At 51.4% G+C, this 14,074-nt stretch overlaps 1 protein-coding gene across 13 annotated transcripts in view; it reads right to left on the bottom strand.

The window, feature by feature from the left end:
* ADARB1 (adenosine deaminase RNA specific B1) overlaps window positions 1-14,074 on the bottom strand; it is a 115,635-nt gene that overhangs the window by 26,987 nt on the left and 74,574 nt on the right. For 10 of the 13 annotated variants that reach the window (XR_003438296.1, XM_027131740.1, XM_027131892.1 and 7 more), the window contains 5 exons: window positions 9,785-10,719; window positions 6,272-6,386; window positions 4,119-4,287; window positions 3,361-3,509; window positions 2,128-2,296 (listed from right to left, as the gene is read on the bottom strand). Coding sequence is in view for 12 of the 13 variants with exons in the window: in XM_027131740.1 (XP_026987541.1) it covers window positions 2,128-2,296; window positions 3,361-3,509; window positions 4,119-4,287; window positions 6,272-6,386; window positions 9,785-10,719 (1,537 nt within the window). In the remaining variant the exon portion in view is untranslated. Of the gene's footprint in view, window positions 1-2,127; window positions 2,297-3,360; window positions 3,510-4,118; window positions 4,288-6,271; window positions 6,387-9,784; window positions 14,046-14,074 lie in introns of all 13 variants that reach the window. The other 3 variants (XM_027132428.1, XM_027132346.1, XM_027132084.1) reach the window with 2 other exon arrangements.

Raw genomic sequence — 14,074 nt, forward strand, 5'->3', positions numbered from 1 at the left:
ACTTACAACCATTTCCTAACTTCTGTGAGCTGCTGAGGGGCAGCTGACACACAGCGCCCCGCACGTGGTTAAAGCACAGGGTCTGGGCAGTCCTGATGTTTACACACCCCCGAGTCTCCTCACACCTTGCTCTGGCCCCGATCCCTGGGCAACCACTGATCTGCTTTTCTGTCACCGTGAGGTAGTTTGCACTTTCTAGACATTTACAGACAGGGAATCACACAGTAAGCACTCCTCTGGTTTCCCGTACCCTGCATAGCTATTTTGTGATGTGCCCATGTTGCACTGACTGTACGTCACTGTTTATTCTGTCCCTTGCCTGAGCAGTGCCCCGTGGCACAGACACACCCCCTGCTTACCCCTGTTTATAGACTGACAGCAGTTCGGGCTGCTTCCAGCTTTTGACTTGTACAGGGAAGCTGCTGTGAGCACTCCTGTGAGTCTCTGGGGACACTGGTTCCCTTTCTCTCGGGAAACAGGAGTAGAATGGCTGGGGCACACGGCTGCCAAGCTGTCCTCAGAGTGGCTGCAGCATCGGTCCCCAGCCTGGGAGGATGGCGCTCCAGCTCCTGGGGTCCCCGCCGCGCCGGGCAGGGGTCTAGCCTTAGAGCCAAGCACGTGCCTTCACAGCCCTCCTGCACGCCCCGTGATTAACGATGTGGAGCGTCTTCTCGTGCGCTAATTTGACATCTTTTTTGCTGAAGTGTCCATTAAAATATTTTGCCCGTTTTAAAAATTGTTTTTCCCCCTTGTTGGGTTTAGAGGGTCTTTCTACATTGTGGATACAGCCCCTTTATCAGATATATGATTTGTAAATATTTTCTTCCAGTCGGTGACTTTATTTCTCATTCTTTTAACAGTGTCTTTCAAAGAAGTAATTTTTAATTTGATGAGGTCCAACTTGTCACTTTTTCCTTTCATGGACAGTGCTTCTGGTTTCAGGTCTAGGAAACTGCCTATCCCAGTTGCCAGGACTTTCTCCTGTTTTCTTCTAGAACTTTTACACATTTAGGTCTGTGACACATCTTCAGTTAATGTTTGTATATGGTGCAAAGTATCAGCTTCATTTCTTTTGTTTCTCCATAGGGATGTCCAATTGTCCCAGCGCCATCTGTTAAAAAGACTGTTCTTTCTCTACTGAATTGGCTTTGAACCTTGGTCAGAAATCATTTGTGACTGACAATGAACATGTAGAACTTGAAATTAAAAACACAATGCCATTTACATTAACACCTCCCCAAATCAAATATTTAGGTACAAATCTAACAAAACATATTCAAGACCTATATGAGGAACTATAAAACTGACAAAAGAATCAAAGAACTAAGTAAGTGGAGAGATATTCCATGTTCATGGATAGGAAGACTCAATATTGTCAAGATGTCAGTTCTTCCCAACCTGATCTATAGATTCAACACAAACCCAATCAAAATCCCAGCACAGGATTTTGTGGATGTTGACAAACTGATTCTAAAGTTTATATGAAGGAGCAAAAGACCCAGAACAGCCAATACAACACTGGAGAACAAAGTTGGAGAACTGAGACTATCTGACCTCAAGACTTACTATGAAGCTACAGTAATTGTGATATTGTGATTCATCAGAAGAGTATACTCGGTCATTCAGATGACCAAAAATATATTTTTCTTATATGTATTTGGTCTTCTTCTGGGGTTCCTGGCTCATAGCTCCCAAACCCTTGGAATTTCCTAAGTGATTAGAGCCATAAAGGTGTCTTATGTTAATGAGGTGAATTCTGTCACCCACCTAAGGATGGGGGCTGGTTGTCTGTGGAGCCAACTACGTGATTATAGAAGGTGGGAACTTTCAGTCCTGCCCCCCGATCTCCTGGGAGGGGAGGGGGCTGGAGGTTGAGTTCCAATACCAATTGCCCATGATTTTAATCCACAGTGCCTTTGTAGTGATGCCTCCCAGGGCTCAAGAGCCTCTGCCCACAGAGACCCCCACCTTTATCCCCTCAAGGTGACCCCCGAAGCACCTGTTTAGAACCTTAGTCCTTCAGAGAATCTGTGGAACACATGAGGTAGGAAATGGGGGCGAAGCACCGGTGTTTCTGGAAACGGCAGCACGCACCCCAGGTACTCGGCGGGGTGGGGGGGTGCTTACCGCGCCATCTTGTCACTGCAGGACATGGTGAGCAGCCGCTCCCCTTGCAGCACCCCGTCCCACGTCTGGATGCTGGCATTCGAGCGGACTGGGATCGTCCCCTCACCAGACTCTATTTTCGTCCGCAGCTGTCCTCGGGCTTTACGATTCGGATGTCTGTCTGCTGGTTCTAAGACAGAAACATAAGATCCTCCTGAGAGGGTCCACCGGTAGTTGACCACATACTTAACTCACTGAAAAGCACATCTAACAACACCCTATCGATTCAAAATACACTTTACACTTATGTGTGCATATGTTTACGCTATATACACATAAGATATGTGTGTACCATGTAAGTACATAAAATCTGACAGGAGGGTATGCTACAAACCAGATTCAAGAAGGTGGTCTCCTTAGTGGTTGGGAGAAAAGAGGGCTTCCATTTTAATCAAAATGATTTATTTCTATCATTAGAAACGAGCTGAAGCAGACAGGACAAGATGCTAACATTTGCTAATTCTAGGTGATGGATATTTGGGTATTTGCTATATTTCTTTGCTGTGTATTTAAATTTTCAAACATAAATCTATAATGATGCAGAAATAAATTCACAGGAAGCATTCACACACATCCAGAGTGATTATCTCCAGGTTATGTGAATATGGAGTGGTTTAAATTTTCTTTTTTATGTTTTAAAAATATTTAGCAACTTTCTACAGTGGGTATATGTTGCTTTTATAATCAAGAAAACTAATGTAATCAAATGTTCTATTTGGAATAAATAATGCTTACGCTTGTGAAGGGATGTGGGTACAAACTCCTGTGGAACAAGAGCCCTAACAAACGTGAGAACGAGGGAGGACGGAGGGCACGTGGCGGCCACCAGCCTGCACCTGCTTTTCTAATTCGATGACACACTCATTACACTACGACTCCCCAGAAACATGGCTGATGACGTACACTTCCAATTCAGAGACATGTATTACCCACATTTAAAAACTGAAAACCATTTTGATCTAATATCCTCACTCTATTCTCATTTCTCATTAGAATCCACATTTTCCTTCATTAAAATTTCAACTTACTGAGAAGAAAAACCTCGTGTTTTTATATGTTCCTACCAGGTCCACATCCAAGGGTGAAATTTTTAAAGAAGAAAGGATATTAATGTAGGTTTATCCTTTTCTCTGTTCTGGCACAGTCATGAATTTTCTCGAGACACTGTGGCCGTGGACGAGCCTGGCGCCGTACCTTCCAGGACGGGCTCGTGTGGCGAGAAGATCCTGGCATCTCCACAGGGGGAGGTGCTGATGTACAGATGGAAGCGGACCTTCTCCTTCAGCTTAAATCCTCCCCGCTCGGACTTCTCAAAGATGGATCTTTTCTGATCATCTTTGCTACTGAAAGGAAACAAGTTGCAAAGATAAACTTGAAAGCTGAATACAATCAAAATTTAGGCTGTCATAGCTTACGATGATCTGCAAAGGCCAGTGTTTCAAACGGGGTATGATAAGCTTGGACTGGGGTATTTATTTTATATGTTAATGATAATTAGCACAGTTCCTGTCTGCTCACCAATGGGACAGGCCATCAATACGCAAGTAACCTCTCCTCCTCATTCATGACCTCAGAACAGAAAGGAAGCGTGTCAGATGCGACCTGTGGCGAGAAGCAGTCAGGTCCACGGTCAGCCGTTCCGGGCACAGTGACTGGGGCAGCACTGCCCACCTCCCCAGCACTTACTTCTGCATAAAATGAAAGCTCGGGGTCTGAAACACAGACATGGCCCCTCTGACTATACGTGTGGCGTGTATGTACATGCAAGCGTGTGTGTTATAATTCAGCTTCACGGGGAAATGGGATCCAACCTCACTGTTACCCAGAAAGTTACTAGGTTGAGAATTTTTCAGTGCTTACAGAAGCAGTGGAAAGTTTTGCAAAATATTCTGATGAGAGAACAATTAAAAAAAAAAAACAACTTCCTTTACTTATTTACTTGCTAAACTTACTTTAAGTAAAGCTCAAGTTGTGCGTAAAGAAATCTAAGCAAGGATCTTCGAGATATGATTTCTGCGTGGCAGTCGTTCAGCGCAAGGCCGCGATCACTCATGTACTCGCCGTTAATACACTTTGTTCCTGTGGAAACACTGATCACCTTGGCATCCTTCACATCTGTGCCTGAAAAACAGAAGAGAAATCGTTCCTCGCTATTCCTTGCCACGCCCGGGCTGGACCCGCATTCCCAGGGACTGACCTGGGAGACGTCAGCTCGTTTTCACACCCTGCCACTGATCCTCACCTGGGCGCTGCTAACGGGCCCCCCGAGCCTTGCTTTGCACATTCTGGGAGGGTAACCCTCCCCACTCTTGCGTGTAAAGATTCTACTTGGAGAGTTACTTCACCTGGAACACACTAGTCTCTTCTTGAACACTCCCCAGTGGACACGGGGGAGCACTGTGTAGAGGTAGACAGACTGGCCTGGTAATGAATCCTGGGAGTAACATCAAAGCACTGCAGAGGCTGGGAGGACTGCCTGACACTCACCCCGGGGGCCCAGGAGTCATGCAGGGGGCTGTCTGGCGGTCTGGCCCCGTTTAACTGCACGGGGAGTGAGTGCAGCCGTCAGCACTGGGGAACCTCGGGAGCCACCACTCTGATGTGCAGGTGTCGACAGACAGACCACGTACGACGGGTGCAGGTCCTGCGCGTGGCCTGTCGGGGAAGGTACCTCACTTCCCTCCCATGTCCTCCGAGGCCCATCCCACCACTGTCTCCATTTGCAGGTGTGGGGACTGAGGCACAGGGCCATCAAAGTCGGCCTGGGGATTTGAACCAGGTCCCCTGACCTCAGGACCACATGCCACGCGCAGTGTGGTGCTGCCTTCAGGCGTAAACCGTGGCTTCGAGCGGAGGGTCCCAAGTGCAACACACACTATGGGGCAAAATGCCCCACGAGGTAACGTGCCCCTCCTGAGGCGGTTAAAACACCTGGATGAAAAACCACAGGCTCGCTCCCGTCACTGGGAAGGGCAGCGCCTTGCTTAGGAAGCTACGTCATCCAGCGGCATACGCATTCACCTCTACGTGTGTACAGGATGACAGCAAGGAGATGGAGGGAGCAGAGGGACAAAATACAGGCAGCTCACATCAGAACAAACACTGAAACCCAAGTTACTGCTCAGAGCATTCATCCTACCCGTCAGACAGCTCTCAGCCGTACCAAGGTAAAGACGCAGCAAGAAAATGAGATCCTGTCCTCTAGGGCACAGAGCGTGGTCAGCGCTGAGGATCACAGAATCGGGTCCTGTCCACGATCAGAGGTGAACCACGCCTCAGGAGAAAGGGACGGGCAGTCGCCCCATGGGAGCTGGGGTTGCCCCTGCCCGCCGGGTGGAGACAGATAACCACCCCCGCCGCCCCCTCTCTGGCCTCTGGCTGGCTTCCTACACACGGCAGGCCAGGCTTGGCCAGCTGGGCTGAGCAGATGCCCCGAGAAGAAAGGGACAGCCCCAGACTCAGCCCCAAGGAGCAGAGGGTCCTCCGGCCACCCAAAGATGCAGGCACTGGCCGAGGCCGTGCTTTCCCGTTCCCAGGAGGGATCCACGGAGACGCTGCTCGGCGGGCTCACTCCTGGGATGTGGCAAGAGAACTCAGGGAGGGTTCCCTTCGCTGCTGGGAACTTAGACACAAATTTAATAGGGCTTCTTCTGCTACCCCAAAGCGTGCTTTACCCTCACAGATCTTCTGTTCTTGCCAGGGCTTCCTCTCTCCCCCGTAAAAGTCACACAGAAACTTATCTGGCAGCGTTAACATTAACGGATAAATCGGACTAAGTCCTACTTCCAAGTGAAGTAAGAACTAACAGCTCTCCTGCAGGTTTCCAGGGCCGATCAAGGCCATTCACATAAGATTACAGGGATTAAATATTAATACAGGACTCTTTCTCCAGATGAAAACCTCCAGATTTTAACCTTAGGTTAAAAAGATGAACCTGTAGGGGAAGAATATAAGCACAGTTCCTCTATTTGCACATGGTAAACATTCTGAAGGAGAATGAAAAAGTGACCTCCTGCTGGTGTCACAGAGATTTTTCTAGACTGAAAGCATTTCACCTTTATTAAGCATGAAAACAGGCAGGTGGACACACCGCCAACATGGTTACCTGTTGTCATGACGATTCCAGCAAGAACTTTCCTGCGTGCGTGGGGGGCGGCGAAGTTGTCCGTCAGGTCCCCAAACTTCTCCAGAACCAGGCGCGCCACGGCATCGGCTAAGACCTGCGGACCAAGCAGGGGTTTAGTGCTCCCCTTGGGGCCACGTTCCGGGGCCTCTCCTCTGGAACCACAAAGGTAAGTCTGGCAAACGAGTGTGTGTGTGTGCACGCGCGCGTGCGTGTGTATGCACACGCGCACAACTTTTCCTCCCAGACATTCCTTGGAAACAGACGCCCAAGGGGCGTGCGAGGGTCTCTGCAGAAGGACAGTCTGGAGCCCGACTGCATGGGAGCCAGCACCTGAGCAGGTGAGGCCTCCTCACAACAGCCCTGCCCCAGGGGAGGGACCCAGGCCCAGAGGCGAGAGCACCCGCCTGGTCACCCCCCTCCCACCCTCTGCGGCTCCGAGTCCCGCAGCCGTAGCCCCCGAGTGGCAGGGCTTCGGGAAGAAGTGAGATCACAGGAGGTGCGGCCCAGTCAGCTCAGGGCTGGGGAGGCCCCATGGGGGACACGTGGGAAGAGAAAGGGGAGGTCTGAAGGGCGGTCACATTGCAGGATCACTAAGCTCACAGCACCTCCCTCCCAAAGGCGCCCAGTCCATGTGTGTCTCAGTGATTTCAACATCTAAAACTAATTACCGTGGCCCAGTCACTCAGAAACCAGCACCGCTTAGAGCCCGTAAGGGCATTTGTCACTTAGATCGAGTGACACCGGAATGCACCGAGGCTACACTCGTACAGGGCAAGTGTAACGTGATTTCAGAAGACTTCTCGCGGTGCCTTTCCAGGCCAGGGAGCCGCTGGACCGAAGGGAGTGCTTCTCAGAAGCGAGCACATCGGTGAGATTTCGGACACGGTCCTACTTCACAGCTTATGATTCATCTTGGATAGAACGGACCCTCGGTGTTCTGGGAAACGACGCCTGATGGGAGGTGTGTGCCAGGAGCCACGCGGGACCCACATCCCACCAGCCCACACTGGTCTGGAGTCCCCAGCTGGGCCCTCAATTAAATACTCCCAAATGAACAGATAAGCCACCTGTCCTAAACGGTGGCCTCTCTGGGAAGAAGCGTCATCAGGATGCTTTCACCTGCCACTGCACCAGCAACAAGCCCCCGGAGGCGGTGCTCAAGGCCAAGGGCACGGAGTGTGGCCAGAAGAGCAGGGACGGGGCCCCACTCTGCACCCCAGACAGAGGCACAGAGGGCGGAGGTGTGCAGGCAGGAGAGGCAGCGAGGCCACGGACAGAAAGTCAGGACGTGCAATCACACGATGGGACGACGCCCTCCGGTGGGAAAAGAGCAGCAGGAGGGGAAGGGGAAGGCAGAGGAAACAGAGGCCGCTCCATGCAGGGTGAGGCGGGGCTCCGAACTCAGAGCAAAGCAGGAAAGCGTGGAGTCGGGCACTTGCACCGACATCTCCCTCTAGATTCGGGGCAGATATGATAACAAGGCACATGCGCTCAAAGTCAGCTCGAGGCTGGGCCCCGCGGGACAGCTCGGCCCAGCCACGTCCACCAAGTTCACTGACAGACCGCCCTGCACACACCATGCGGGCAACGCTGTCTGATTTTAAACCCTCTGATGCCGCCGTGAACGCCATGGAGGCAAAAAGTCCTGAGACCAGGGATGGCCAACCCACGCCCTTCAAGGATTCCACCCGCAAGACAGCAGGATGTTTCACCCCCTCTAGACCATACGTCTGGAAATTCCCAGGGGAAAGAGTAAGGACTGACCCTCTGGAGGCCGGCACAGGTCCTGCGACGAGGACACGACTACTTCCTGAGGTACCGCTCGGGGGCTGGCAGCCACCTGGGGGCCCTGTGAGCGGGGCGGGCTCGGGCGGGGGGAGAGACGGCTCCACCTTCCCAGACCTGGCTGGCCTGGGCCACAGAGGCCACCTGGGCAGGGCGGAGACGGCCCCTCCCGGGCAAGGCTCCACCAGCCAGGGCTCTGGTCACTGCTCCCCACTGACATAACAGCCCGGGTAGAGGCAGGCTGCCAGCGCACGCGCACACACCCACGCACACGCACACGCAGACCTCCGCCCGCCTCCCCGTCCCCCCCGGGGTGTCACCCACGCCGAACCAAGCAGCGGGGGTCACGGCATTTGACGAGTCCAGTCTCTTCACATGACTGCCAATGGTAAGGGGAGACAGGGCCACCGTGGCTCAGGCTGAAATACTCTTAACAAACAGTAAACCTGAAAATAAAAATCCCTTGGGAACTAGTGCCCCCGATGTGTAAATGGTAAATGGACTAACGGTTCTTATGAACAACATTAACAAGAAGCTAATACACGGGAAGCGGCTACTTGGCTCAAAGAGCGGAAAAAATCAGCGAAATCCTTTGAATGTGTTACTTTATACTGATGCTGTATTTGGTTGCTTTAAGCGAAAGAAAATAAATTTCCTTTTTTTAATACCGAGAACTACTGGTCCTCTCGGGTGACAACCGCACAGAGGTCACAGAAAGGCAAGACGGAAGCCGAGCTTCCTGAGGGAATGTGGGCTGTCCTGTCAATTCGGAGTCCTTCATTTTTTCTCCTCAGATCAGTGTTTATTTTATCTTCAAAGTGAATAATATTTTGACAGAAAGAAATAGAGAAGAGGGTCAGACTTTCTCCCTGAAAGAAACATTTTTACAATAGACCGGAATAATTTTGGATTTCCAGGAAAAGAAGCAATAAATAACCGAAGAGTTCTAGGGTGCTGAGATGACAACTAAACATCATTTCCTCCTTCCTTCTCCTCAGAGCCCACCCTGAAATGTCCCCTCTCTTCACTCTGAAATTTCACCCTGATATTCCCCCTTCTTGCCCTGTCCAAGACCAGACTAGGAGGGGTGCCCACCTCCGGCTGAGCAGGGGAGCCACAGGGACCCCTTGGGGAACTCCAGGTGCCGAGACCCCCAGGCACCCGGCGGGCTCTGGAGCGCTTGCAGAGGCCCCGACGCCCCGGCCCTTCTGACGTGTGCTCGCCACCGCTGCAGCTCGGCCTCTGCCTGGACAGGATCCGCGAGGCGCTGGTACTTGACCCAGACTTGGGTTTCAGCTGCTGACCCGCCAGCCTCACCTGTCCTGTACCTGGGTCCCAGGTGAGACACGGAGGGGGGACCCCACTGAGCTGGGGCAAGATGCCAGGGCTCCGGCCCTCCCCTCCCCTCCCGTCTCCTCCGCGACAGGCCGCCGTGGGCTGTGGTCGCCACAGGGGCAGGCGGCAAGGGAGGGCACCTCGGCCCACCCGCCGTGGGCGGCACTGACCACACCGCACCTGACGGCCCTGTCTGGGCTTCACAGCGGCTGCACAGCCGGCACAGGCACGGGAAGGCCGCCCGGCAGCCGGACTTACCAGGACCTCCCCGTGCCGAGGACAGAGCGACGAGAAGACACCAGTGACCATGGCAACCGCACCCCGTCTAAAAGCGTGAGCAACACGCAGCCGCACTCGGGCGGCTTTCCTCACCTGTGGCGAGTGCAGCTGGAGGCCCTCGCTGGGGACAGGCTGGCGAGACGGGGTCTGGTCCAGGCGCAAGTTAAAGACAGTAGCCAGGGCGGACTGCGCGGCCCGGGCCTTGGCGAGCTTTTTGCTCCTCCCCGAGCCCTCGAAGAACTGCCCGTCCACGACCACAGACAGGACGAAGTTTTTGGCGTGGCTCTCCCCGCTCTCCGAGAGGAAGTCGTACTTCAGTCCCGGGCGCAGCTCGTTCAAGATCATCACGGGGTTCTTCCCGCTCGGGGGTGGGAACGGCGGGGGCACGGGGAGGGGTGGCTGGGCCAGGCCGGCAGGCACGGGAGACGCAGCCAGGCTGAGGTCCCCACTCGAGCTGAAGGAGTCGTCGCCATTGGCGCCCAGGTAGAAGGGCACATCCGGCCTGTCTGGGGTCTCGAAGCCGTTGAAGAGCACGTCGGGGAAGTCGGCCTGGTCGGACGTAAAGTCTGCATTGGCGGACAGGCTCCGGCCCATGGCCAGGTGGGCCTCAGAGGCGTTGGGAAACTGGACGAAGGAGCGCAAGGCCTTCTCGGCCGCGTGCAGCTTGGCCTTCTTCTTCGTGGGGCCGGAGCCCTCGAAGACCTGCCCGTTGACCTCGACAGACATGACGAAGAGGGGGGCGTGCACGGGTCCCGTCTGCGACAGCAGCGTATACTGCAGGCCAGGCTTGATCTCGTTGAGCTGCATCAGCGCATTCTTGGGCAGCGCGGGCCCCGGCGCCCTCCTCCGCTTCTTCAGGCGGAACTTGGAGTGGCCATTGCTGCTCTCATCCAGGGCCCGCTTCCTGCCGGCGCCCCCGCCACCCCCGTTGGAGAGCGGGGCGCCCTCGCCAGGCCCCGGGGCGCTGCCGTCCTTGGGGGGCGCGCCGTCCAGACTGCAGTTTTCCTTAACATCTGTGCTGCTCGAACCTGCGGTGCCCAGAAAGAGTAACTTACAACGCCTTCGTTGCAGGATCTTGTAAATGCAAAATTTATAGATTCCTTTATCGCCCTTTGTAACTGGTTAAGTGATGTGTGCTTATACGTTCTGTTCCTGGCTGCATACGTGTGGAGCTGTGCGTTCAGCCACAGAGTTATCCACCTAAACTGGCATAATTGGAGTCATCTGACGTTCTGAGAAATAATAACTAATCTTGTTTCTATTTAGTGTCACGGACTGCTCTTGCACTAAAAGGTGAATTTTTAAATCATCTTTTTCTACGAGAACATTCCGAAGCATCTAGAGGAATTTTATTCAAGTTTATCAAAGTGGGGGATAAACTAACCCAGAAAGACCTTACATTAATAAATCTAATATCAGTGTCGACCAATGGACACTTTATTTTGGCGTTTTCTTCCTTTTCAATGCCATCTGCTCTCACACTAGACTCACGTTGGGCTTTCAATTGCAGCCTTTCCCAGAAAAGAAGACATCATTTAAAACACGCATTCACAAGTTACTTAGTTCTTCTGGTTTAAAATATGCAATTAATACGTGCAGTTTTTTGGTTCTGGTTCGTGGATCTTAGAAAACTGCTGTGTGAAGTATTCTGGCCTTTTAGAAATTCTTTTGAAGGACACAGCCTCACTTCTGGTCTCATTTAACATTTTCTCATTATGTATGGGGACTGATCTGCCTCTGAATCCTTAATACACCCCATGATAGAAAAAACTATACAAGGCAAGATAGGAAGACTGACACTGCAGACGGCCACAGCTCTCTTAACTTCCCAGCTGAAGGTGGCATCTTTGTCTTTTTTAGAAAAACAAATATTTGATGGATTTACAGAATAATTTAGCAATCCTACCATTTAAAGGTAGTTTACTTTTACAATTAATAAAGATAATTTTAGAACTCTAAAAGTTCATGGCAAAGTAAATATGATTTTAATTGTAAAAAGGGGAATAAAAACGCATTCATTCTCCCCTTTAAGTTGATCAGATAAAGCTTTTTTAAAAACAGAAAAAGAAGTAACTCCTTGTTTTCCTGGTTAGTTTGCACACGCTGTCGGCCGCAGGAAGCTCAGGGGTAACTATCACAGGACTTCACAATACTGTTGACATGAACGTACTTGAAGACCTACCACTAATTTTTGAGGATCCACGTAAGTCTTTTAAGCAACGGAAATATTTTTCACAATTGTAAGCCAGTTTCCAAGTACCCCAATACGGTGGCCCTCGGCCCCTTTCTACTACATAAGGTGAAAGTAGATTCTGACTATGCTAAGGAAACTGAGAAGAACAGTAAAAGCGCTCATCGGCCCTACCCATGGGAGGGGCTTAACGTGGCAGCAAGTCTGGGTCACCGGCTGCCAGTCCCCACAGTTCAAGCTCTCAGATCCCCAGGGCTGTCACCACTCAGCTGAGACGTGAGAACAGCCCTGGTTTAAACACGGGCCACGGGAAGACTGCCACCACACCGTGGCAGAGGTTGGGAGATGGCTACACTTCCCCTACAGACTTCATGCCTCCTACGTACTCCTGACACACACCACTTCTCCCAGTTGACAAAGCTGACGGAATGGACACTAAATTTTCATTTATAACATCCTCCAGCAAAAGCTCAATAGGTTACTCCTTTCGGTGCTCAAGGGAAACAAAAGGTTAGAAAGGGTGGGGCAGGACAGAATTGAGAACATCACACGCTCCATGACTGCTTAGTTCTGACGTTACCGCTGAACAGAAGTCAGATCATGATAAATATATCCTGACATGCATTTAATCAAATGTTTATAATCTCTGGAACAAACAAATGCTTTCTTTTAAAAAATAAAAATGATCCGTATTGATTATAGAAAAATACACTTTCTATCAGACAGTTCACATAGATTCTAAGTTCCTATTTGCTCCAGAAGCATGGAAATACGGTTCATGTTCTACTTTACTAAAAATGCTACTATGTAAAGGAAAATAAAACACTAAAATTGGAGAAAGACCTCCCACTACCATAACTCTTCTTCAATAGATGCTTTCGCTTTCCATATCATGCTACTTTATCTCATAAATGTGAATATTAACCATGATGAAAATTTTTCATCGCTTTCAAAATGATAGAAAATACAGGACTGGCATTTCAAAGTTTCAGCACTAGAACCAACCGTTTATCTTTCCAGAAAATGTATTCAGAAGGATTCTTTATCTCGGTAAGAGACTACCGGATCAGTCTGGGGATAGTTATATCCCTACACACACTGTGACATTTCCTCCCATACCTGATGACCAGCGCCGTGGGTGACAACGGGAGTGGGGAGTGGGCTGACCCCTGAGAACACAGGCTGGGTTCCGAAGACCCCAAGAGCAGCTGTGCTGGGGGCAGCACCACGGGCAGCCAGAGGCCTCGGGAGGAGGTGCTGCCACATGGACTGAAACCACGCCTGGTCACGTCTTCTCACACTTGCGTCCCAGGAATGGCCTCCAGCCTGACGGCACACGACTGCGGGGTCACCCAGCAAAGACCCAGCAACTCCACGGCACCCACCACACTCGTGGAGCAGAACCCCTGGCTCCTGCGTGCAGACAAGCCAACTCCGAGGCCTCGGGTGTGGGTTCTGGGTGAGGCCGAGGGAAAGTGGTGGACTGTATCCTCATCCTCGGTGACCGTTCGTCACTCACGCCTGTGGGTTCTTCCCGGGACCTCTCAACACGGACAAGTAACAATGCACATTACACACATACCAGAACACTGATGTCTCTGTTGTGATTTCCCTACCGAAAGCTCCCAACTTCTGTGGGAGCATTTAACCTTATGCAAATGCTCTGCTATCCGGGATTAAAGACAAAACAGAATAGAGAAGTATATTCACTGAACTCTTCATCTACGAACATCTGTGAACAATGTCGAGAGGGGGAAAGCTGAGGCTCTCTGCCCCTCCGGCCCCTCCATCCCAGAGGGCAGTGTGGAAAGGGGTTTCAGGCCACGCCGGCCCGACGGCCCGTCAAAGTCTTTGGAAACAAGATCAACAGACTCATGCGAGTCCCCTTCCTTCAAAATGCACGGACAACCCACCATATCTGAAGGGAAGATTTTATGCACCGTCACCCCAGATGACCAATCTCAAAGGTTATCTCAGATTTACACAGATGGAAATCGGACCATGATCATGAGAACCATGCGGTGACAGAGCACGAAGCCATGCGGCCTTATGACACGTGCACCTGGAGGCAAGCCCCCCCTTCCGGGCATGTGCATCAGGACCCCAGGACGACAGCAAGGAATGAAAATCCGGACAAACGCCCACAGCAGACACCGATACCTACTGTAGAGATTACATGAGAATTAAACACA

Source organism: Aethalodelphis obliquidens, unplaced genomic scaffold (assembly GCF_003676395.1).
Source record: "Aethalodelphis obliquidens isolate GAN/ISIS:26980383/991018 unplaced genomic scaffold, ASM367639v1 scaffold1, whole genome shotgun sequence".
NCBI lineage: Eukaryota > Metazoa > Chordata > Mammalia > Artiodactyla > Delphinidae > Aethalodelphis > Aethalodelphis obliquidens.